Source organism: Ambystoma mexicanum, chromosome 5q (assembly GCF_040938575.1).
Source record: "Ambystoma mexicanum isolate Mex_15411 chromosome 5q, UKY_AmexF1_1, whole genome shotgun sequence".
Classification (NCBI taxonomy): Eukaryota; Metazoa; Chordata; class Amphibia; order Caudata; family Ambystomatidae; genus Ambystoma; species Ambystoma mexicanum.
Genome location: NC_090933.1, coordinates 387,351,933 through 387,378,436, shown reverse-complemented (window position 1 = coordinate 387,378,436; position 26,504 = coordinate 387,351,933). Strand labels below are relative to the sequence as shown.

The 26,504-nt window shown below is 45.2% G+C and overlaps 1 protein-coding gene across 1 annotated transcript in view; it reads left to right on the top strand.

Moving 5' to 3' along the window:
- The window catches only part of CLUL1 (clusterin like 1), a 302,728-nt gene that overhangs the window by 184,375 nt on the left and 91,849 nt on the right, over positions 1 to 26,504 (top strand). The window contains exon 5 of the mRNA XM_069620875.1: positions 8,193 to 8,637. Coding sequence (XP_069476976.1) covers positions 8,193 to 8,637 — 445 coding nt within the window. The remainder of the gene's footprint in view (positions 1 to 8,192; positions 8,638 to 26,504) is intronic.

Below are 26,504 nucleotides of genomic sequence, written 5' to 3'. Positions count from 1 at the left end.
CTCATTGATCTGTTGAATATTCTGATTAATCTTCATAATTAATCCTCTGTTAGGGTGAGCATGAATCAAGAAGACCTAATGTCTCAAGCTAATCCTACATTTAATGGTCTAAGACAGGGGTGTCTGTTTGCTCCCGACAATGTTTAACTTATATGTATCAGATCTTGGATGCAAAAATGGGCAATATCCAGATTTCATGGATCGCTTTTGCGGATGACTTCATATCAATGAATGTCACTCCCATTGGTCTTCATAGATTATTAAAGAGCTTTACAGAATACATGGAACTAAATAATTTGTTTATTAACCGTAAAATAAATGGCAATATTGAAGTTGTGTAAAATGCACAAGAAATGCTCATTCACCTGATCAATAAACAAGATAAAGATACAAGCTATGAGTCATATGGTCTACTTGGGTTACCCAATTGTGGCCCATCCTAGCAGTGGATTCTATAGGAACTACTTAAAAAAGAAAGCCTTGTTACTTGCAACATATATGAGTAAGCTTGAATGGATTCTGGGGGAACGTACACGGTATGAGGCCTTAATATGGAGGAAGGCCTTATTCCATTTACCCTGTTGTATCTTTTTTCATCTCTAAGATATGAGCTCAGCCTTCAGTCACTTACTAGTCTGGTGAAGTGGAAGAAGTTGGTGCTCATGAAGAAACTGTGGTCTGAACCGATATCTAATCTCTGTTGTCTTATTGGTACTAAAGGTAGGGAGTGGCGTGGTAATAAATTATGCACAAAATGCCTATCAATCCTGGGAACGATTTGGAGTTTTAAGGTTATCTTATTGACTAACCCTAACTTTGTAAAAAAAAGAAAATCGGCTTTATGACTGGTCTAAAACAATAGATGCAAGTATTTGTTCTAAACTCTATCGTCATATAATTTCCTATGAAAAGGAAATTGGCACAGTAGAACCGTACCTGATTCAATTTCCAGGGAAACAGGTTAGAAATAACTTCATGGGCTTTCGTTTTAATGTTTTGCCTACTAATGAAATTCTAAATATTAGACTTACAAATAACAACAACCGACTTACTGAATCTTTGAGACATCTATTGATCTACTGCCTTGCATTAAGACCTCAGAGATTGCTGTTTTTTGGGGAAATATGTCTCTAATCCTCAATTTGTGTCACTGGACTGCCTATGGTTAAATATGTTCCATGGGAAAAATGTTTCTTTAAAAATGAGTGTTGTATGGTTCTTAAATTAAGTGTGCAAAATGTACAATTAGTAATTCAAGTTGACTGTATTTTGCTTATTTCTTTGAAAATGAGTATTTTAAGGTTTTTAATTGATGTGTGTAAAAGGTTCAATTAGTGATGTAAGTCGATTGTATTCTGCTTATTTCTTTGGGCATTTCTTTTCTTTCTCCTTTTTGTTTTAATGAATTTGAATGGTATTGGTAATTATGAATATGTATGGAATAACCTTAGCTTGTTGTTTGATGGCAGAAATTAACTTTGTTCTGTTTTGTTTTATTCTTCCTTCAAAATTATTTGTAACGTTTTTTTCTATAAAACCATAAACAAATAAATAAATAATAAGTCAGGACACAGGAGAGAGGAACAGTAATCAAGAAGAGAAGAAAACTAAAACCAAAGATCTTCGTTGCAGAAAAAGAGGGTGGGTTTCACAAATGTAAATGGGCGACATGATGGGTCGTTTACCGGAAACTTGGGTTGCCACGGCCAGTTCTCTTCCTGTTCCACACATTCCCGAGTTGCTACTTTTATAGATACATTCCTACACTTCAATATCCATTATGTTCATAGGGTGATTAAGGTATTGTCCCAATTGCCACTGGTGCAGTTGATCAGCATAATGTTACTGTGGTTAATGTTGGGTAACCGAATACTATTTCTACACACAATGTCAATGATTGTAATTACTTAGTAGGAATGGGTGACAGAGACAAAAATAGATTACTCACCTATGACAATTGTGTGGGGGGGGGAATTTCAACACATCTTGACAGGACTAACAACACATTTAGAAGTCTCTCAAGGCCTGTCCTGGTGTTCTGGTGGAGAACATCTGGCGGGCTTGGCTTGCCAGCATGGGAGGTTATACATTTTATTTCTCAGTGCGCGGCCAGAATTTATATCCTTCCATTGTCTGACGAGTAAACTGTAACAAATATCCTCAGATGTTATCAAACCATTCTCCACTGTATGTTGGTCTATCACTTCCATGTCACATGCATGCCATGACAAGGTGATGGTGGAAGGGGGATTGTTTAATTGACCCACACTGTAAATGGAAATACCCAGGTTTTCCTCTACAAACGTGCCTTCCATGAACTCCAGGGCAACATTCTGGTAGTGTTTAAGGTGTTTGCCAGAGGGTTCAGCATTTCCAATAAGCAGTCTTGAGATGCATTAGGGAATTGGATAATCCGGCAGGCAGGCTTAGTCAACTAGAACTTGAGTGCCTCTTCTGCAAGAGTAGTGTTGTTCTTTAGATTATAATTATAATTGTTCTGTGTTTTTTATTCAGCACAAGTGAATTTTCACGGTAGCAGAAACCGTGAGGTCACGTTTCTAAGAAATAGGGCCTTGGATTGCAGGCACAGGGAAAGCGAAAGACCAAGCAGGACCCTGGCTTGGTGGATGAGATGTGAAAGGGACAATTCTGATATTAGGGAGGTTAAAACCCCAAGTGGCACAGTCTCTTCCTCGGACATCAGTATTAAGAATACCTTTAAAGAATGTGTCCCTCAGTTATATGGCTTCTGAATGGACGAGAAGGAGGGTGAATAAACTCATCCCTGGATCTGATTCCCCTAGTCCCAGTAGGTGGGGCTGTCAGGGAGTACATTCATGTTCATCGTGCCACCAGTGAAATAAAAGCTTAGATGAAGGACCTCCCAATGGGCATGGTTTCCTGCCCTGGTGGTTTATTGATTGAATTCTTTAAGGTGTTCAAAGGCTTGCTGGTACTGCATGTCCCTGATAAATCTTGATAAGAAAATGTTTGCCAAAGTTCTGGCCAACAGGCTTATGGCTCTAATTCAAAACCTGGTGGTGTCCGAACAGTCTAGCTTTATTGTAGGTCAGTGATCCGGTTGAGGTATCCTCCATTCCTGGCCTTTTGGGGCTCAAAAGAGCCATACCTAAAGTGTATAGAAGTATAAGACTACTGTTGGTTCCTGCTAGGCACAGTGCTCCTCTGACATGGTTCAGGGCCAGGACCCTGCTGTATAGTACTGGTTGAAAGACATTGCTTACTGCAGGAATCAGGCAAGGGATTTCGAAGGCTTGATAGCCCGCTCCTCCAAACCCACGAACAACTGGGCTCACTCTGAGTACTATCTAGTGTCACTGATGGTCTTAAGAAACTCAGAAGTCTGTTGTTAATATCTCTGCTGACAGGGCTTTCAGGCTGCAGGAAAATGTGAATACGGTCGGTTTCTATCTGGGCCTTCTATCTCTTGTGGGCTCCCTTCACCCTAGGCCAGGCTTCCCTGTGGCCCAAGGTCAGTGTGAACACTAAAGATCAGTAACCCATACAGTCTAAAGTACCTTTGCTACCAGGGAAGGGCCTAAAATCCAAGGCCTTACCTGTCTTACTCCCTTTGGGACTTCCTAAGGGTACCCCACTGGAGTGTTCACCAAAATGACAGTCTTATTATTGTTTCTTCAAACACTCTCCTGTTCTCTCTCTCCCTCTGGCTCCTTTCACTACTCTCCCTGGTCTTTAGTCCCCTTACTTCCTACTCTTGTTCCCTTGCTACTTCCTATCTTGTTTTCCTTGCTCCTACTTTCCCACCTTCTCCATTCCCCAGGGCCGGCTTATGGCACGATTGAGTGGTGCGCCCGCACAGGGGCACACAAAAAGGAGGGTGCACCGCATCGCCCTTTACGCCGGCCCTGCACACATGTTTTGAATCTGGGGTGCACCCAACTTTAAAGTAATGTTCTAGATGCAGCATTGCGCTGCAGCTAGAACTTTACTTCCTGGCCAGCCCCACTGTTCGCTCCAATCTCCATTGTGCAGACAGGAAACTAGGAAGCTGGTTTCCTGTCTGCATAGTGGAGGTTGGACTGTGGGAGGCCTTCCAGACGAAGACGGATTTGGTCGGAACAAGGGAGTCGGTAAGAAAAGAAAATGTGTGTGAGTGTTTGTGTGTGCACGCACGCACGCAAAGCTGAATTTGTGCTGCATGTTTATGATGTATATGCATCCATGCAAGGATGTGTGTTATGTAGTATCATGTAATGTGTGTGTGTGACTGTGAATGAGCAAGTGTAGTATGGTATATGGGTGCACGAGTGAATGGTTTGAGTACATGAGGCAAGGAATGTTGTATATGGATGTGTCCTACTGTGCCATGGCATTTAATTCAGAATTAAAAGTCATGCCAAAGTAAGAAAGGGCTAGACTGGCTGCACCAGAATGCTGGTCTAGCCCAGTAATAACAAGTTATTACATATTATATGTTATTAATGGGCTAGACAGGCATTTTGGGCCAGCCAGTCTACCTATATTGTACTGTGGCATGTGTGAGAAACCAGAACGTGCCTCACCCACTAGTCCCCAGGGACCTGTCCTGCAGGTGGCCAGGACACAAACATCGCTTTTGGAGCTAGTTAGTCGGGGGGACCAGTCCAGGAGGATCGTCTGGCTGGGTGAGGGGTCTTCAGGGAGTGGGAGTGGGACAACGGATCACGAGATGCAGCATCCCCTTCCCTGTAACACCTTTACCCCATCCTACCAGGTAGGATATGTAGGAACTCTACACCCCCTTTGCCTACATGAACACGTTCACACAGACAGCCCTCTCTGGGAGAAAACAGACTAACACCCGAGCAATATACATGACATGTCTCAATACAATGGTCAGGCGAGGTCAGGCAATTACTGACCATCACTCACACCTGACTTCCATTAAGCTGCCCCACACAGATAAAAGGTGGAGCACGAAAGTACACTGGGAGCGAAGCAAAGCACACAAAGGGACAGCAGTTTCAAGACGGCAGCTGAATGAGGGAAGAAAGATGGCAAACCAAGAAGGGTTTGCAAGGAGGGAAATTCCCTTTACCTTTGTGGCAAGAAACCGCTACTTTCAAGAGCCCTCAAGATTAGACAATTTAAGGTCAGGAAACCGTCTGAAGAATCCTGCATTGTGTGTGGGAGATACCCGTGGTCCTCCCACATGACTAATCGAGTCGAGGAGAAGCAGAAGCTACTGTGGTACCATCCTTAGCTCCAAGAACAAAGTAGCATCAGAGAAATCAACACAGCAGGTGAGTTGGGGAGACCGATACAAGGCCTGTCTGTGTTGAAGCCAAGGTTGCAAGCAGAAACATTATATAACGAGTACTGGAATGAACATTGTTAAAACGTATGTGATGAAAGACAAAAGTGAAGCTAAATTGCTGATGAAGGCTTGAACTTTAAAAAGAAAGATACAATACCTTTGGCAGAGTGGTCCGGCGCTACATGCGTGCTCAGTCGAAAGTCTCTGTAAGGTTTCAAGCTGAGAAGTGGCAGAAGTGAAAGTTAATGAGAAAGAAATTGTGAATCGAAGTGATCCTGCGACATGTCAAGCAAAATCCTGCGCACAGTTGAAAGTCTTTCATTTCTGATGCAGTGAGGAAAGTTTTGAAAGTGAGATAAAATGGTCCAAGCCCAATCGAGGGTGACCAATTGAGAGCATTGTGTTAAAGTGGGTCTGAGCCCGGTGGAGGGGGGCCCGGGGTGAACAGTGAATCACCTGAGAAATTGTGCATTTGAAATCCTGAGAAGAAAGGAACTTTAATGTGTGTTTGTCACATGAGGGTTTCTGCAATAAGAGACTTTGAATGGCAAAGAGACTTTGGCACAGAAGGCCCTGATACTGAGGTTTTGAACTGCTTCTTCATGCTAGAGTATGTGCTGAACTCGAGGGTGCTGCCTTGTCCCGTGCTGAAAACGTGGGGAAGGGAAGCCAACATCTCAACTATTCTGACATATCATTTCTTGAACACTTTTCTTTTGCATTGTACCCCACACCATTTGTATTTAGAAGTAGGGATTGGCAATACCATTCTTAGTATAGGCCGTTTTATTTTGCCAAGACTCTGCTAGGACTGCGTTATTATTATTTGATGGTCGTAGCTTGCTCCCATCTTTAGATTTAGGATTAGATAGGCGTTTTACCAACCCATTTGAAAGTTCAATAAACACCCTTGAACTGTGATCAATTGTGTCTGTCTTCACTGTTCGATACCATGCCTTCCTTACACATGACTTTTAATTTTGGGCATCTCCATAAAGCAAGTTGGTATATGTTATTACTGGGCTAGACTGGCATTTGGGGCAGCCAGTCTGGCCCTTTCTTACTTTGGCATGACTTTTAATGTACCCAACATCGCTTTTCTTTTTATTGTGGCTTGGCATTTTATTCTGGGCCGCCTACGTGTGCGTGGACCCGAACAGTCGGGGGGCTGCACCCAAAGATCCTGCACAGGGGGCTGGAAGACCTGGGGCTGGCACTGCTTCTCCCTTTCTAGTCCCTCTGTTCTTCTGCCACGTACTCTCCCATCTTCTATTCCCACTGCCCACTATTTCCAGTCTTGTTGCCTCCTTGCTGTCTCTTCCTCTCTCTCTATCTCTCTCTCCCTCTATCACTCTCTCTCTCTGTCCCTCTCTCTCTTTCTCTATCTCTCTCTCGGCTCGCTCTTTCTCTCTCTCACTCTCTCACTCTCTCTCTTCCTTCTCTCCTCTACTTCTCTTCCTTGTCCCCTCTCTCTCCTCCCACCTCTTTCTTCCACTGTCCCTCTGAACTTCTCATACTCCTCTCCCTCCTATCGTTACTGCTTCCCTATTCCACCAACTGCTCTTTCTGCCCTCCAACTTTTCCCTCTGCAACTCCTGCCTCTCCATTCTCTCTCCCCTTCACTACAACACTCTTGTTACCAATCAGCGTTCTCTCACACTCACTCTTGCTCTACTCTCTCTTTCACCCTCTATACTTTCCCTTCACCCCTTTTCTACCATTTACACCTGGCTCCACTAGCTCTCACATACACTCTTACAATTACAGTTTTACCCTCTCCACAGTACCTCATCTGAACTTCAATCCAACTCATCCACAGATTTTTTAATACTCTGCTCCACCTTCCTCCCTCCTCTTGGACTCTCGGTCCATTTCCGCCACCTCCTGACCTCAACTGCAAATCTGTTTCATTCTTCTGCATCTTCTATACCTGTGATTCCCTTCCTCACTTGGTCCCGGGTTTCAGCTAACACTAAACGAATCCAAAGCTGTTGTTTCCTCCAGGGTTAGGTCATTGTAGTACAACGCTACAAAACCCGGTTTTAGCCCGCCACCTTTTGGCATGTGTGTTTTAATAGCCTCTGGTTTTTCCTCCTGGGTTGGTGGGTTGGTGTTACAGTGCATTTAGGTTGTGGTGAGTAATGCTTCTCTTCTATGACAATCATCGGAATGTTAACATCTACATGGGGATTGTCACTTACCTTCAGTGGTCTAATGGGCTTGCTCAGTGTGGCAGTGCGTCATGGTTTAGGAAGTTCTGAAATAAAGAAAAGAGAACTTGGCCCAGAATTGAGGGTCCGTCGCATTGGGTGGTTGAAAGTGGAACCCGTCTTCGCAGCCAAGGCACATTTAGAGGGATCTGGGACTGGGGCCCTCCCAACTCCCTCGCCCAACCTTTGGCATATAACCTGCTCTGGCTTAAGCCCTGATAGGCTTCTTACCCAGGTCAAGAGGGGTCCAGTGTCCAGCCCCCCACCAGGTCACACTAGTTACTGGGCACTGAGCCTCCTACTGGTCTGGGTTCTCTGGACACTAACATACAACAATGTGCTGAACATTGTATGATGTCTGTGTATGGACAATTAGACATTTCTTCATATCATCGTTTATTCCTCTTACTTTTTTAGATAAATTATGGAGCACTGTCCTGGTTCCATGTAGAATGTTGAGCTTTCATACTTCTGTATCACCATAATTGTTTAATAACATTTTCTCTTATCAAATTAAACATTTTGGATCTTTTCATTTTTCATGGCTGACCTTTTGCGATTGAAGGGAAGGATCATGGATTCAGACATCCCAAATATAGATAGCTGCAACCAACATTAGAAGTAATGATAAAAATGCTAATAGCAATGAGTTGAGGTGAGTTAAGGAAGCCTGAGATAACAGTGTGCTTGTTTCTTTCAAACAGGTTGAAGAGTTTTTCAGAGGAATTTCTTCATTGTCCTCTATTGTCCAGAGCAGAGATGGGCATGATCTATGGTTCGATGAGGATTCCAATGAGGATGAGAAGATGAAGAAGATTGAAAACTGGTTCGGCAAGCTGAACACCGACATCCAAGCTGTGTTTAATAAAAGCACTGCATTATATAACAGTTTGCAGCATGGCTTTGATCAGCCATCCTATGAGTATTTGATGTCTGACAAAGGCTTGCTAGAGAGCCAAGCAATGCCCTTGGTCATTGAGGATTCTGTGATGGATGGTGGCTTTCTGCAAGACTTGGACCTCCCGGCCTTCTTCCAGACATTACTCAGTTTCAGCTCAGACATTTATGAACGACTCAGTGCTGGCTGGGCAAAGATTCTGGATAAGTTACGAGCAGTGGCAAAAGATCTGCTAGAACAGGTCCGAGAAGGCAAGTCATAAACAACGTGTTCATTTATTCTCAATAAGTATGTTATGTTATGTTATGTTATGTTATGTTCAATTAGTGGGAGGTATTGTTATGAAGAGGCATGGGGAGGCAGGTAAGTTGTATAAAAGTATTTATTTTAGATTCTCAAGAGGGAAGAAGACCCCCAACACTCAGAGGCTCCTTCCCCTTCAGAAACTTTTCTCCAACTGACAACATTAGAACACATACAAGAGATGCAGCAATCAACATTCTATGACATCACATAGGGATGATGCATCATGGGGTCCTTACAAATACATTTCAGACAGGGATACTGCCTGCTCTAAAGAGTAGCATCACAACACATCTTCCCCCTTTTTTTTTTACTCAAAATTATCATTTCACTAAATTATTTTCAACTAAACAATAATCTACAGACAACTTAACTTTAACTCTTTCTCCGACTCCCATCTCACACATTACCTCTTTTCACAGTGACGATTCTATCTTTATTCCACACTTGCCCTCCAGCTACGCGTACATCCCCCTTCATGACTGCCACAACTCTGACAGGATCCGAATAAAGAGAGTCCCCCTTCCTCTTGATGAAACCCTTCTTTATCCTGACCCAATCTCCACACTCCACCAGTAACTCTTCCCTTCCTCTCCTCAGGTTTTCACGCATGACCCATTTTGACTTCTTCTTCACCAATGACTTTCTCACTTCATCCACAACCAGATCCGTCTCCCTACTCCTACCAAGCCATGGTGGACACGCCATGGAATACGGCTTCCTGCCCCTCATGAGCTCAAATGGGCACAAACCGGTTGTAGAGTGTGGCGCCATCCTCAAAGCCCACATCCTATTTTGTATCATGGCTAACCTATCCAAACCACACTCCTCTCCCATACGTATACTCTCCATCACACATCTATTCATCCTTTCAACCACTCCATTTGACTTGGGATGATACAATGAAGTCTTTTTGTGACCAACTCCACACTTCCTTAGATAACTGGTGAAGCTTCCCCCTATAAACTGGGGACCGTTGTCCGTCAATACGCTTTCGGGCAAACCTTCATTTGCAAAAATCTCCTGCAACACTTTTATCATACTCTCTCCAGTGATGTCTCTTACAATTTTAAAATCCACCCATCTGGAAAACAAATCTACAACCAAAACAATGTATTTTCCACGACCATAACCTAACTCCACGGGACCTAGTATGTCCATGGCAAGATCACTCCATATCCTTGATGAGAGACCTACATCCACCAATGGCTGTTTCTTGGCTATAACTCCTTTTCCACTCTTAACACAAAACTGACAATTAGCCAAACGATTTTCTATCTCCTTATCAAAACCCGGCCACCAGTAATCCTTTCTTAACACTGAGCTTGTATGCGCATGCGGAAATTGTATCGTTCCAAAATTGTGCTCCTTTTCGGGTTGAAATGCTTATCAAGTTTCAACAAGGCCAACTCGAACTCATTTAAGTCATCACCACTCCCATCACCTACTAGTTGAGGAAGAGTTTCAAAAATCCTCTGACCTTCATAGCCTAGAAAATGTAGCAATAATGCCACCTTCCTCTCGCTGGAATAAGCTGTTCCCCCGGCCGCTTTCATGTAGTGCATAAACCCCTTGCGCCATTGAGGCCAGCAATCTTCGCCGCCCCTGGGGTAGGCATAAAAATGGGTGGGCCTGATATGCCAGGTAAGGCTGCCATCTCTTAATGCATGGGACGGCAGGTATCACCCCTCTTCCACAGTATAGAACACCTTTATAGTTTTTATTTAGATTCAGTGCTTCAGATGTCTTCCTCCAAGCGTGGCATGCACCAGTCCAGCTAAATAAGAGGTAGGGGGTCCCTAAACAGCACTGAGGCTTGCAAATGTTGCTTGCAATAACATATCTAAACTGCGTGGATGCCGCAGAGAATATTCAGCCTGCCCCTTTTTCTTTTTCTGCACGTCAGGTAGCAACTTCACCTAGGATGCAGTCCTTCTCCTCAGTCTGCTTCTTCCTCTACTAAACACCACGACTTGGCAATGAGTGTAGGCCTTCTCCTCAGTTTGCTTTTCCCTCTATCAGACTCCTTGCGGTAGATTATGGAATCTTCATATTTCCACTCAGATTGGCTTCTCCCTCTATTACGTGCAGTACTATATCCAGAGCCGGCCTCACATCGTAACTCCCTCTCGTAGATCCTTGGGCTTATTGAACAGACGATCCAGGCAAAAGGGGCCCGGAAGAGTCTGTAGGAGAACAGCGCAGGTACATAGACAACACTTACTTGTGGGGGTTGTGGGAACGCCAATCGCCGCCGAACGCCGCTTTGGAACAGTTCAATGGCCGCTCGTCGCTACGGGGAAGCGGAGCGGCCTTTCCAGGACTGTACCTTTCACGACTGGATCAGTCACTCCTCCAGGATGGCCCCTCCAGGAATGGCGCCGCCGGGTCGAGTATGCACTCTTCGCCGCAGCGGGCCGCTCAACGCGGGCACAGCGGAGCAGCCCGCGGACATCGGGCGGCACCGGGCCGGTTCCTCTCACTTCAGCAGCGCAGATGTCCACGCTGCACACGGGGAAGGAAACTCCTGCTTCGGGTCACTCGACGCCAGGCACGGGCGGAGCGGACCTCGGGAGCGATGCGAACAGCTGATCGCAAGCCGTCGCTCAACGCCGGGCGAGGCTGAGCGGATGCGGCTGGTAGCTGGGGGTCTTCTCTTCACCTGCCTCCAATGGCCTCACATCCCATCCTCGTCGCCATTGTTATGAAGAGGCATGGGGAGGCAGGTAAGTTGTATATAAGTATTTATTTTAGATTCTCAAGAGGGAAGAAGACCCCCAACACTCAGAGGCTCCTTTCCCTTCAGCAACTTTTCTCCAACTGACAACATTAGAACACATACAAGAGATGCAGCAATCAACATTCTATGACATCACATAGGGATGATGCATCATGGGGTCCTTACAAATACATTTCAGACAGGGAGACTGCCTGCTCTAAAGAGTAGCATCACAACAGGTATACTTTCACTGTTGCCATCTTCATGGTCTCCTGGGCCCTGGCACATCTGAAAATAAGGGAGGAGATGGTTTGTTAGTGGGAGGAGAGTGAGAGCACAAAAGTGCTTTTGCTGTGGTGTTGGTAGTTTCAGTTCAGAAAAACTGGTCACTGGTTTGCTTTTAAGTGGTGTGGGTGGTGGGCGGGCAAGGTGTTTGCGTCCATATGGCATTCCTTGTGTGCCCATGGTTTATGGATGCATTGACCATGTTGAGATTGTGTAAGTTATTGGAGGAGGTGTGGAGTTCTGTTATTTTCTTTAATTTCATTTAGTTTATAACAACCTTTTTAAAAATTACAAACACTGAATCATCTGTTTGAGCTGCCACCTATTTCTTAGTTGTGCAACGGACAATTATTGGTTTCGCTCTCATGTGAGTCCATAAGCTTCAACTCCAGTTTACATAAAAAGTTCACCAGTGCGTATGCTACTTTATGGTTTGGATTTGCAAACATCATCCACATTTCTTCTCCACTGAGCGTTAAATTTTGCCTGACCACATTGCCTAGATGTATTGATCTTATGGATTTCAGACCAGGACAGTACAGGGTTAAGTGCTTCAGTGTCTCAAGATGTTTCCCACAATATCGACATGTCAAGTTCACGTCGCTCTTTCTGTGTCTGAGGTTTAGGCTCACTTTCGTGTCGATCAGATTAAGACGGAACTTCAACATGGTTTTTTGATGCTTAGTATTTGGTGCCTTCGCCATATATTGATGCAAAGTGTTCCGCTTTTTTCCTTCTTGGGCTGCCTCTTCCATCAATTTGTAGCAATTTCTATCTGCTATTTTTGTACACCAGTCCTAGTTTGCGCAAGCCACGGCCCACTTCGCTGGAGTTGAGTTGGAGTTCCCGTTTGCTAAGTCAGCTAGAATGTCAAACTGAGGTGAGCGATTGTCGATGATGGTCTTTCTGTATACAGAGAGCATATTCCAAAGGACTCTCGCATTTAACAACACCAGACTTAGTTCATATCGCAGGCATGCTGCTGGCAAGCCTTTCCGTAGATTTAGTATGCGACTCCAGTATAGATTTTCTAATAACGGCCATAGCGTATACGGTACTCCCAGAGCACATTCTGCTCTGTAAATTAAAGTTGCCACTGTTTTTTGGTTGTAGTGAGCAATTGCAGGTTGTAAGGAAAATTTACCATATTTCCTGTTTATTTTGGCACCTTGGCACGCCAGTTGTTTACATTTTTGCTTTACGTTTTCCACCCAAGGATAGTCATTCAGGTTGCTATTTATCCACATGCCAAGGTACTTAACCTTTACACATTTCAGCGGTTCTTTATTTAGCCTCCATATTGGTTAGTTGATTTTGTGGCATCTTTTAGCTCTTGTAAGATCTTGCAGCACCAACATTACCGATTTTTCTGGATTGATTTTTAAGTGGTTTTCAGACACATATTTTTCTAGGGCTGCTGTTTCCGATTAAGACCGATGGGCGTCATGTCCAGCAGGACTATGTCTTCTGCATGGAGTAGCCAATCCAACGTTTTTCTATTAATTTTTGGAGGGAATGAACTGACAGCCCATAATGTTTCTCCAATGTCAAGTAAAAATAGACAGAATAGGGTAGCCTCTAACAGGCATCCCTGCTTGACACCGTGATTAGTCATTATTGGCATGCTTAGTGCTCCAGCATTGTCCAGTCTGATTTTTATTTGTCTCTCTATGACGCGTTTTAATCGGACTTAAAAGCTTTTCTGGACATCTCCATTTTGTTAATTTGGCCCATAGTAGTTGGCGATTAGCCGTGTCAAACGCATTTGACAGGTCTACAAAGGCTAAGTAGATTTTTTTTTTGTTGACGTATGGCTTCCATTTTCAATAGGTTTATGATGATCAAATTTATGAGTCAAAGTAAGGCTCGACTTCTCAGTTAGTAAGCTTTCGGAAACTTGCTTCCCTGGTAATGTATGGGTAGGTGATCTGTCGCCTCGAAAGGATGTTAAGGACGATTTCCTCTCAGCAATTTTTGTGATATCGAATCCCAACAAAATAATAAAGGGAGATGTTTTCAGTATCAGATTGCATATGATGTTAGAGGTAATGTGTAGAACTACACAATCGTGTATGTGTTCATCCTCAAATTCCACTGTTTGAATGTCGTTCGTAGTCACCGTCCTCAGCTGTGGAATATGATGAAAGAGTCTCAGTACATTGCTCCTGTTCAGTATCAGGCCATCCTTCTCTTTTTCTAGTCGTTCTAATCACAGCAAATGTTGCGCTGCGATTTTTTAATTTTGAGATTGTCGAACTTCACCTCTTTTGTGAGTCGGATGGGAATTATGGTTTGTCTTTGTTTCCCAATGGTTATGTTTGGCTATGTCGAAGGATACCTTATTTATTCTCTTTTGAGAATTTTTTGTGGTACTTGTGCAGGTACTCTTTTTTTCTTGTCTGTGATTGCATTCAAATCCAGTTTTTGAGGATTGAGTGCATTTGCAGCTTCAATTTGCGATCTTCTCGCATCCAAGGTGAGACATTTTTGAGGGATCGCATCCATCAGTGCAGGTTCTGTGTTCTCGCTGTTGTGGTTGTCTTCAACATCTATAAAGACACATCTTTTGTCACTTTGCTCAGATTGCTTTGCGTGGGTAACAGGTATGGGCACGTCTGTCTGGTCTTTTTGAGGGATGTTTTTGCCATTCTGTACAGGAACACACTTCATCATATGCTCGTTTTCGTCGTCACTTACCTCATATGTTTACATGTTCATTAAGTCAACAGAGGTGCTTGCCTTAGAGGGGGTAATATCGCTCTCATCTGTTTTGTATCCAGAGTTAACAGTTCTCGTCATCTTTGTTGAGGCGAGATTACCAGGCTTTTTGTCAGAGATATTACTTAGCAACGCCATCGTGTGAAAGGTTTTTATGTTCCTCAAAAATTATCTACAGTTGTTTCTTTGTGGCGCAATTCGTTTTCTCATATTTTAAGTTTTTTTAACCATGGTATTTTTGGTCACAGATTTCTTATTTGGCTCTTTAAGCTGAATATTGAATAAATGTCTCCTTCCGCTGGCTTATTTCCTTTGGGTATGTTTTTTTGTGCAGCAGTTCTGGCATGTGTCACCGGGGTATCTTCATGCATTCCCATATCGTCAGGATTGCCAACTATATCAGCTGCATTTGCTGAAGTCGAGGGTATACACTCCATTTGGTCACTCTCTACATGGCGATTACATTGTTCTTTTTGAAGTGTGGCGATCGCGGTTAGGTGTAACTGTTTCTTACTGGTAACACACTGCCTTATTGCAGTATCATTGGTGGTAGCCAGTAAATCTGAAGCACTCACGTCATGTGCTTGGTGCACTGTCTGCTTAGCCTTGGAAGCTGCTTTGTTGGATATATTCGTTTCCTCCATTGTTTTGCGCTGACAATGGTCTAATGTGGCATTTAGATTATCATCTTCCGTTCTTGGGTGTTGGTTTTCTCTTAGATCGATTATCACTTGTTTGGATTTTGACACCAATCCATCTACCCAGGGTCTTGTGCTTTCTGCAATCGCGGTTGGAAGCTCAGCTGTCATGCCGTCAGCTATTCCGGCTTTACTTTTTATGTCCAGATCACTGTTGGTATTTTTCGTTTGCAATAAGGCTAGTGCTTCTCGAGCTACTTCAGCTAGCAGGCGCTTATCAGCCGCACTACTTTTTATTTGTTCCATCATGACTTTTGAGCATGCTTCGCTTCTGATGCTTTCGGATGTCAGCACTTGTTTGTTTATTGCGATTTCCTGTTCCACTGATACCATTTTTGTATTTATCAGAGCAATCAGTGTATTCTGATCTTTTAAGCTCTCATTAAGTTGTTCATAGAGTTTGGTGAAAGGGGACATAGAGATTGTAAGTGCAGCCATTATCAGAGGATTTAGATCCTTAGAAGCTTTCTCGCTAGATCTTCATTTTGGGAAACCGTCATCCACTTCGCGCCATATCGCGGAACTCGTCTTTTTAGATTGTTACTCTCATATCTCACATATGGCGAATTTGAAGTTAAACTATCAGATGAAGAATCAGAATCGCTCAATACATTAGCTTTGTTCGCTCTTGCTATGGGTTTTGATGTATGCCTTTTCTGAGAATGAGTAACATGACGTTCAGTGCTAGATTGCACCCTTTTTCGTTTTAGAGGTGGCAACGTTAGCGATTTGCCTTGGCTGAGTTCCAACTTCTCCATAAGTGACAGCTGATGTTCATCATAGTCGGCAGCCAGCTGGTCATGTTTACGCAGTGCCTCAACCTTTGTGGTTTCATCCGCTTGACAGATGGACTCAGATATGTTTTGTTTTCCAATTTTGGAATTTAGTGCAATTAGGTTGCCTAGGATTTTGTCCGCAACAGCAATCGAGTTGCGTCTGGGCGAATCTTCAACATTACATTGTTGACTTTCACTAGCAGCAGTAGTCAAACTTTGTTTCGAATTACATAAGTCTGCTTGTCCTGGCACTGTAAATTGCGTGTTCTTAATATTTCCGTGGTTGGTAGAATTTGTACTGTCGTCCAGTGTCACATTTAGAGCGGGCTCTTCCCCTCTTGTGTTTGATAATGTATTTTTTTCCCCTTTGGCAACGGAACAGTCGCATTTGTAGTCGTATGGAGTAGGTTTCCGCTGATTTGCCTCGCTCTCTTACTCTGTTATTAACGTGTGTAATGGACCTGCAGAGTTCCGTGCTAACGTTTGAAGAGACTGAACTCTTCGAATTTCCATGTTAGCTTGCGAAGACAAAATGCTTGTACTGACAATCAAATTGTTGTTTTTCCGTGTTGACAATTCATTTCCAAAGTGACTTTTGTTATGTTTTGAATAAGCGCCGCTTGACGCTTCACCATTCAGACTGGATATGCAATGTAATCAAGCAAGGCAATAAGTCAATGAGACACAGAGACAGGTAGTTACGTCTGAACCTGGATTTATTCTCAACGAAACTGCTCGCTGGGCGGTAACCCCGCCCCCTTGCACACGTGGGTCACAGCCCACTAAATAACAACAATAAACAGAGGACTCATCCTAACAGATAATGATGATCATAGAGACAGGACATTACAACTTTCTAAGTGTGCTTCCGCACATGTGTCACTCATAGCACAGGACACGCATTCATTTTCAAGAGTAAGAAACAGTGGACTACTAGCAGGGTTAGAGAAGCAGTCCAAAAATACATCACTCACTGTCGAGACAGAAGTGAAGGAACAACCACGCTTCCTGCTAGTAGCAAAGGTTTTCGGACTTATGGTGGAAGGGAGACAGCCGTTCATCGTTTCCTCAGAACTTGCAATCAGAAAGCGCTGTTGGCGTCTTGTCAGTGGGTGGCAACCGATCATATCGCCAGCAATGTCAACAAGATCAGTGAGTGAACTGGGCATGGATGGCTGATTCATAGAAGTCCTAGGCTCTTCCGGCGCACTGTCTTTGTTTCGAGCATTGCGAGGTATTTCACCCTTCTTAGCTCAGGCACGGCCAGCCATATGGCCAGCGCCTGTGCACCCCAAGCAACACAAACAACACTCCTACGCACTCCATGTTGCTCAGCGACAGGGGCAGGGGTTTTATGCTGAATTATGCTCCTCCTTGTAGACAACGACTTGGGCAGCTACACAATCCACCACTATACAAGCGGTTCAGTGGAAGTCAGGAAATGTTGGTAGAGCTTCCAACACAAACAACACTCCTATGCACTCCAAGTCGCTCCGCGACAAAGGTAGGGGTTTTATGCTGAATTATGCTCCTCCTTGTAGACAACAACGTGGGCAGCTACACAATCCACCGCTATACAAGTAGTTCAGTGAAGTCAGGAAATGTTGGTAGAGCTTCCAACACAAACAACACTCATACGCACTCCGAGTTCTGCTATTTGGTGTCGGTGTGCGGGGGGTGTTTTAACTGTTGTTTGAGTGTGATATAGTTGGTTTGCATGTGGTATGTTTGTAAGAGCATGGAGGGTTTTAGTATAGGTTAGTGCGGGAAAGGGAATGCACTCCTCATGGCATTGGATTAAGTTGCAGTCGCATAGGTAGCTTGTTGGGGTAACTGAAACTCAGTTTGCCGTGGTAAGCTCTATTTGATCTCTCGTTGACAATGGCCTATGGCTTGTGAGTTTGATCAGCATATTGAAAAGCAATGTTTTTACTGCTTTCCTGAAGGTCAGGTGTTCCTCTGTTGTATTGAGATGCTTGAAAATGCTGAGCCACCATATTTTGTTTTTGAATAATGTTTGAGTGCACGGCCCATGTCATTGCTAGACCTCAGGATTCTGTTTGGTCTGTAGATGAAGATTTTCTTTTGCAGGAATTCTGCTCCTTGGACGTGAATTGCTCTGTCAAGAATGCAGAATGTTTTGAAATAGATCATTTTCTTAAGTGGTTGCCAGTGTAGTCATTTTAGTGCTTGTGTGATGTGTTCTCTCTTATTGTGTATTAGGAGAAGTGTTGCTGCTGAGTTCTGGATTTGCTGTAATTTTTTGGTGTGGTAGTCAAGCATGCCAAGGTAGATGCTGTTGGCAGTCAATTCTTGACATCACAAGTGAGATAATGGTGAGTGTTCTGTGTCTAAGAGTGAGAAACAGTAATAATCTGATATATCGTAGGTGGAAAAAATCTTTCTTTACTACAATGTTAACGTGGCGTTCCAGTGTTAGCTCATTGTCCATCAGGATTCCAGAAATGTTAACCACTTTGGAGGCTACTAGTCTGGTTTCTATTTCCGTAGGCCATGGTATGGGCGGTTGGATAGAAGAGTTGTTGTGCATGATCATGATTTCAGTTTTGTCCAGGTGGAGTTTAAGGTTGCTGTTGCTCATCCACACATTGATTTCTGAGAGACAATTAACAAGGGTTTGGTCTGCTGGTGGCGACTTTGCAGATGATTTGAGTGTCAGCTGCATATATGTAGCATGTAAGTCCACGTCATTTGATGTTTTCTGTGGAGATCACTGGAAAACAGTTGATCATAGTATTTGCTTCTGGGGATGCATTGGTGGTAATATAGTTGCTTATGTCCTCGAGCATAGTGCTAATGACTTGCTGGATGTTTATGACTTCATTTTTTAAAGTGTTTTGCAAGGTTGTCACAGAGTTTCTGTGGGGGAGTGTGGACATTATTGCACAAGGTTGTGTTCTTTATCCCGTTAATGGTGTTGAACCTTTCTTTCTGTGTATTGTTTGCTTCGGAAATGTGTTTGGCATAGTGTTTGCATTGTCCTTGCTTTTTGGATTTCTGCTGTCAGCCACCTTTAACACCATTGACAACTCCACCTTGCTTGATCGCCTGGCCGGGGCTGGGATTGCCTTGCAGGTTCTGCTTTGGTTTAACTCCTTTCTGTTGGACCGGGTTCAATCGCTCTCACTCCCCCCATTTCAATCTTCTTCTCTTCATCTATCCTGTGGGGTTTTAATGGAGTCGGCTTTGCCCCATACTTTATTCATCATAAACATCAAACCGTTGGGTGAGCTCATCACACTGTCTCCGGTGCTACTCGTATGCTGATGACACCCAGATAATCTTTCAGCTGGATTGGTCTCAACTGGTCCAGCGTCTCAGCTACGGGGGTGCCTTGAGGCCATGGACTGTTGAATGAGCAACAACTGGTTGAAGTTGAATGGGGACAAGCAGAGGTTTTGGTAGTGGGTCCTCCTTCTGCTCTCTCCTCGTGGACACCCTCCTTCTGGCATCCCTCTTTTGTTTTTTTTCCGGCACCAGTGTCATCGGTGAGGAATCTAGGTGTCAGGCTCTCATCCAGGGTCGGATTGGCCCCTCTGCCTTTTGGCCTGTGGCCAGGCCGAAATCGTCCCTGGGGAGTGGGGGCCGGTTTCTGGCCATGCCTGGGCCGGTTTGGAAGAAAAAAAAATTTGAAAAAAAATACTTTTTTTAAAACTTTTTTTTTTCTTTTTCAAAAAGCCTTTCATCCTTCTTAGGTCCATAAATGAGTACCAACACAGGTTGGGTGATATTGTATGCATATTTGTTCTATAAAAAAGAGCTTAAGCGTAAGTGGCATACAATAACATATTATCATTTCGCCTTGGACGTTTGCTTGGATTCAAAGTAATTTAGGGTACTTAGGAACAATGCTATTTGATGCCACTTCCTGTTCCGGGATGTCAGTTTGGGGTGGGGTCATCAGAGGTCAAGGGTCGTAAGGCGAGGGGTGGGCCACTTTTTTCAAGCGAAGGGTGGGCCATGTTTTTTTGGATGACCGGGCCTATTTCTTGCCCGAGTCCGACCCTGCTCTCATCTTCTCCCTCTCTTGAGGCACAAGTAGCGTCTGTCTGCCAATCGGGGCACTACAAACTTAGATTCTTGCGCAAGGTGCTCTTCTCTCTTCCATCTAGGCTGCACGCTCATGCAGTAGCTTTGCTTCTGCTTAGCTCAATCGACTACTGCAATTCCTTCTATCTAGCCCAGCCACTTCATTTAATGTGCCACCTCCAGCTCCTGAAAAATGCTGCAGCCAGAATGGTAATTCAGACCCCTTTCTCTATGCAAATTTCTCGTACTTTGAGACAGCTGCATAGGTTTCATGTTATCCAAAGAGTCCAATTTAATTCTATGTGCATAGTGCATTAAGCCTTTTGTGGCACTGGAGCGGAATACTTGCAGCTTAAATTCTGTCCATATGTGCCAAATCGCTTCTTGCGGTCTCAGGAATCTCTTACCATTCAGGTGCCTCGGATTCGTCTTACCCAAGTTGGTGGCTGTGCTTTCTCTGGGGTCACGGCTAAGCTGTGGAACTCTCTCCCACAGCCATAATGCGCTACCAGAAACCACTGCTCATTCCATTTCCTTTTGAAGACCCCTCTGTTTAGATAATCTCCGCTCCCTGCTAACTAATTTTAATGTTGCGACAGCGCCAAGATGCCCTTGGGCGTGCGGTGCACTCTACAAATGCTAATAAGATAAGATAAGACATAAAAGATTTTATAAGAGCATAGTACTCAAATAATGTCAGGGCTTGTTTTATGGTGAATGCAATTCAATAAAGCTATCTTGCCAAAGGCTAAGTAATACAGGTCATCACAACATTCATCTCAGTCCATGGGGGTCATTACAAGTCTGGCAGTAACCCACCAGTGCTACCGGCAGGTTGCCGCCGGACTGTAACACCCTTTCCGCCACCTGAGATTCCGGTGACACCGGGACATTACAAGCCCCGGCGGCCCATGATAACAGGCAGTAGAAAATGTTGGTCCCCATTCCCATGGAGACTGCTAGGACTCCATGGGAATGGGGACTCGGAAGCACTGGCACTGTTAGTAACTGTGCAATTGCTTCCATGGCAACTGTGCCTACTGGGGCCGTTGCGCCCGGCAGGTCAGGCCTGCCATTCACAACAGCGCCGGCAAGCACAGTTGTAGTCTGATGGCCCAGAAAGGGTGCCAGTAGGTTGCTACCGGCACCCTTAATTCCGGACCGACAGACTTGTAATGATCCCCCATGTCTTTATAAATCATCCTCGTAGTCTGGTAGAAAGTCCCTCCAGTATTATAATTGGCTTAAAAGAGATATTACTTTTTTTTAAATTAGAATATGCTGTTCCATACTTTATTATAGGTATCAATTGCTTAATTGAATCACCCTATTGTCACGGGACTTGATTAAGCCATTAAAAAACATGTCAGTGATACAATCTCCAAAACACTGGATAACTGACAAACCAGAACCTATTGAAGTAAGTCAAACAATACAACTCACTCTGTCTGCGCAGCCCTGGCTAAGACTCCCCAATAAGCAGCCCCTCCCACCCTCACCCACACCCCTCTGGCACCCTCACTTTGCGCTAGACACAGAAGCCCCTCCATCCACAGACCCTCCTCCCCTCACTCCTCTCCACCCTCCTTCCCTGATCTCATCCTGTCCCACTCACCAACACATCTACTCCCTTCCCTCTTCTAACCCCATCCAACCTCTCTTTCACTCACCTGTAAACTCCAATAGCCCCCTCTATACAATAACTCCTAACCCCCCTCAAGCTGCAAGCCTCCTACCCTTTTCTCAATCTCCTTTCCCCCTAACCCATCCCCCCTCACCACTTCCCACTTCCTCCCTCCAAAACCCTCCATCGTTAAACCAACCCCTGGCTCCCCCTATCCTCTCCTTCGCAACCCCCTCTCAAGATACCAAACCCTCTCTCAATCACCCCCCTCCTCCGGCCACTGCCCATCCACCCCATGCATACTCATCAACACCAGATCTGTCGCCAGAAACAAACACATGATGTTCGACATTATCGCAGATGAAAATCTGGACATCCTCTTCATTACAGAAACCTGGTTCTCTGATGACTTCCTTCCTACTGCACATTAGGCCTTCCACCCTGGTTACTCCCTGATTATGCACAACAGATCCGGCAGAGCAGGGGGAATAGCCATCATCCACAAACTTAAGCTCACAACCCTACACTCTGAGAAACAACCTTGCAGTGACGACTGTGAATCCAACGGTCACCCTCGTTCACCCACTACTTCCTCCTCCTTTACAGACCCCGGGCTATAACAGAACTTTTCTCAGATTCTCTTAGCGACTCCATAGCAGCCATCATGATCTCTCATCCAGTGCTTACCGTACTAGGTGACCTGAACATTTGGTTTGACATCCCCTCCAACCCCATGACCCATCATCTCACCGACAACCTGAAAGCCCTCAACCTGCCCCAATTCATATCAGGGCCCACCCACATTGCTGGTCAAACCCTGAATGCAGTTTTCAGCTCCACCAATCCGATCTCCTCCACCCTCTCCCACCACCTATTCTGGACTGATCACTCTGCCATTCTTTTTTCACTCCTTATACCCTTTCGCCACCCCACCTCTCCCCCGTGCCTCCTCCTCCTGGATACCCCTTTGGAACAAGTTAACTATGTCCCCAAACTTGTCCTCATCACTTCTCTCCACCCTTCCCCCACTCGTCCGTCAAGGAGAAACCTGCTCCCCCATCCACTTCGACTGGTGGCTCTCTGATGCCCTCTCCCCTGCATGCCCTCAAATCTGCCTCTGACCATACAAGTCCTTCTCCCAGGTGGTTCAGGCCCTCCTTCAAATCCCTTAAAACCCACAACCACTGCCTGGAACGCCAATGACAGGCCAACCCCTTTTCCCCAAAACAAATCCACTCTTGCTAGATAGAACCGAGCCTACAGCGTGTTATAAATAACCAATTACAATTTACAATTTACAGGAGAGAAATCAGGAAAGCCAAAAAGTATTTCTATAGCACCTGCATCTGTTGTAAAAAGTGCCTTACAAATGCTCACTAAAATAAATAAATGAAATAAAAATAACACCAAAAACCCCTGTAATGAACTCCACAAAAAGATCAGAGAATTCAAGATGCCTTACTGCTGAACCCACATGCAACCATCACACAAGCACTCTGTGATGCTCTGTCAGACAACTACTACAACATACCATTGAAAGGAACCTCACCACCAACACTAAATTAGCAACTTTCCTCCCTCTCGCATACCACCTCTTCCCCCTCTTTGACCCCACCCCCGACACAAACCCTGTTCAAACCCTTGACCTCTCAGCAGCTTTCAACACGATCAGCCACACCACTCTCCCAAAAAGATATGATATTTCATTTATATAGTGCTCATAGGCAAGTGATTCAGAAAGCCACCAAGCAAAGGGAGGGGAACAGGGGAGAACACCAATAACGATCGTACTAGGCCCAGTGACATTAAGAACGCACAAGTTCATGGAAAAGGGAAAGGGGGAAAATGCGTGGAAGGGGGAGAAGTGGAAAGTGCGGAACAGAGGAGAGAAAAGAATAAATAATAAGTGAAATAAATAAAATAAATGGAGTGAAAAGGGCAGTGCAGCCAGCAAGTGGCAAGTACATGATTAGTCAGATAGGGAATATCTGATAAGTGCAGAAGAAGAGTGGGGGACTGTATGGGTACAGATACAGATCCCAGTGCCAGGGGTGCCCGCAGGCAGTGCAGGAGGGGTGAGCAGGTACATGGGCCCGAGGGACAGAGGGTGGCCAGGTGCATTGGTGCTGCGAGAGAGATGCCGATCAACAGGGGTGAAGAGGGGCAAAGGCAGAAGCGAAGAGGAAGGTCTTGAGGTGCTTCCGGAACCGGAGATGGTTCTCCTCAAGTTTCAAGGTGGTTGGGAGGCTGTTCCAAAGGGAGGCCCCAGCCGAAGGCAGAGATTTGCCCCCAGCTTGTTTCTTTGAAAAATGACCGACCCTGAGGGAGTTAGAAGTAGGGGAGCGAAGGGCTTGAGAAGGGAGGTATTTACGCAAGGATAGGTGAAGGTATTTGGGACCCAGACCCCAGAAAGCCTTGTGGACAATGGGTTTTAAATTTAATCCTTGCATCCACTGGGAGCCAATGAAGGGATTTCAAAGCTGGAGAGATACGATACACGATACCAGGGCTTGAAGCCAAGGACAAGTCTTGCGGTTCTGTTCTGGATTAGTTGTAAAGGGCGGAGAGTGGAGGCAGGTACATTTAGAAAGAGGCTGTTACAGTAGTCCAACCTAGAGAGGGAAGGAGAGGAAAAGCAGAGTACCTCTAAGGAGGTGCAGTAGGAAGTTTGACTTTTTAGAGACATCAGAGATGTGTGCAGAGAAGGAAAGTGTGGAGTCAAAGATGACCCTGAGATTCTTAGCCTTGCAGGTAGGATCAGGAGTGTCAAGGATGGCACTCTGTCAAGAGTGGCACCGGGCACCCAGGTAGGTTTTGGGTGGCTGTGCTTATGTAAGGTGACAGATAAACACACATAGCAGGAAGCTCAACAAGAAAGAAGAATAGGCAACAGTAGCTGTGAACAAAAAGGGGCAGGGAATACAAAGGTACAAACAAACTGGATTCCCTCTTGGGGTGTATGCAGAAATGGGAAAGAGTGTTCCACGGACCTTTGGGAACTCCAGCCTTCTGCACAGATTGCTATATCAGGGGCCCACTCTGTATGCTCAAGGCTGGGAAACAACAGCAGTGGGTGTCTGTATCTGAACCCTAAGGCACGAACAAGGTAACAGTACTTCACAAGACTGAAGCCTGTGCGGGTCCAGCAGGAACCAAACAATGACACGAAGTACAACACTGAAAACGCAACAAGGGAAGGGGCAGAGGTTGCCTGCTGGAAACCAACAGTCAAGCTCTGTACAACGGATTTAAATAAAACACAAGTGAAGACAAGAACAGAAATATCCAGGGAAAAGGAAGTCAAAGAGAACAAGGTTAAGAACAGAATCCGGAAGAAAGGAAGAAACCTAGTATCTAACTGTAGGGAATGGTGACCGGAAACTGTACACGGAATAGTAAAACAGTAACTCAGGGCTGGAAAGACAAGAGAAAGCTAGCAGAAGGAAATGAATGAAACAGTATAACTGAAATGGATAACCTAAGGGGAGGACAGAAGACTCAAGGAAGAGAAGGGCAGGGATCAGGGAGTTGCAAACAAGGAAGAGAGCAAGGGAGCAGTAGCCAGGAAGCAGGGGGGGCTGCAAACAAGGAAGCAGGGTTTCAGTAACGTTTGGCACAAGGTGCAGGCAAACTGTAGTGGGCTGCAGAGGACTGTAGTAGGCTGCAAGGCAGGGAGTCCCGAGGACCAGGGCTTAAGGCAGAGGAGTGTAGCTGGCTGCAAGGCAGGGAGTCCAGAGGAGCGGGTCAGCAAGGAGCGAGCCCACAGGAGCAGGGCAGCGAGTCAGGGAGTCCAGAGGACCAGGGCTGAAGGCAGAGGAGTGTAGCAGGCTGCAAGGCAGGAAGCCCAGAGAAGCATGGCAGCAAGGAGCAAGCCCAGAGGACATGGGCTGAAGGCAGAAGAGTGTAGCAGGCTGCAAGGCAGGGAGCCCAGAGGAGCAGGGCACTGATCAGAAGCAGGATAATACGGCAACAGGAGCAGCATACAATCCGTGGCTCAAGGCAAAAAGGGGCTGGGAGAACTTTTGATGCAAGAGACTGAGCTCCTGCAGGCAACTGCTTAAATACAGCCCTGCCCTGTAAGTAGGCAGGCTAATTGGCAGCACCTGGAGCTGCACACCTGAAGGTAATCAGCCTCCTCCCTCTCTGGTCCTGAGAAGGTGGAAGCAGCACTGATCGCTAGGGCTTCTGGGGATTGTGGTTCCACTAATGATTAATGGGAATAGCCAGGAATTGATAACTGTAGCACGGTGCATTATGGGACATTTAGTTAGCTGAATTAAATAAGAAAGTACCAAAGTCGTGCCCAATGGAAATTAAGGACCAAAGTGTGAATAGGGGTTGTTCCAAGAGTTTTATGAAGATAAATGAGTTCCAAATAGTCCATGATGGTTGCCAATGTGTGCGCCAGTGGCACAGGCATGACAAGGAGGGGGGCTAAAGGAGGCCAGCCAGAGAGTGAGGGGAAAGGATGGTGAAGATGTACCAATGAGGAGGATCTCAGTCTTTAGTCAAAGATCATTGGCGGCACACCAATTTTGAATGAGGGTTAGGCAGTCGGAGATGAGGGAAGTAGAGGAGGTGCCTGAGGGAAGCCTGAAAAGGACTTGGGTGTAATCAGCATAGCACTGGAATTTTGAGCAGAAAATGGAAATGCAATAGGTGAGAGTTGCCAAGCATTGGTTGAAAAGCCAGGGCGAGAGGCTAAACCCCTGGGGAACACCACAGGTAGAGAGGGAGACAGAGGAAAGGAAGGAACCAGGTGTTACCTGCCAGGGTCGATCAGAAAGCAAAGAGGACAGCCAGGCCAGAACCTGATCAGTGATGCCCAGGTTGTCACAGAGACGATTGAGCAGGATGGTATGGTTGACCGTGTCGAAAGCAGAGGAGAGATCAAGTAGGATGAGAACAGAGGGAATGTTAGAGTCAAGATTGGAGAGCAGGTCTT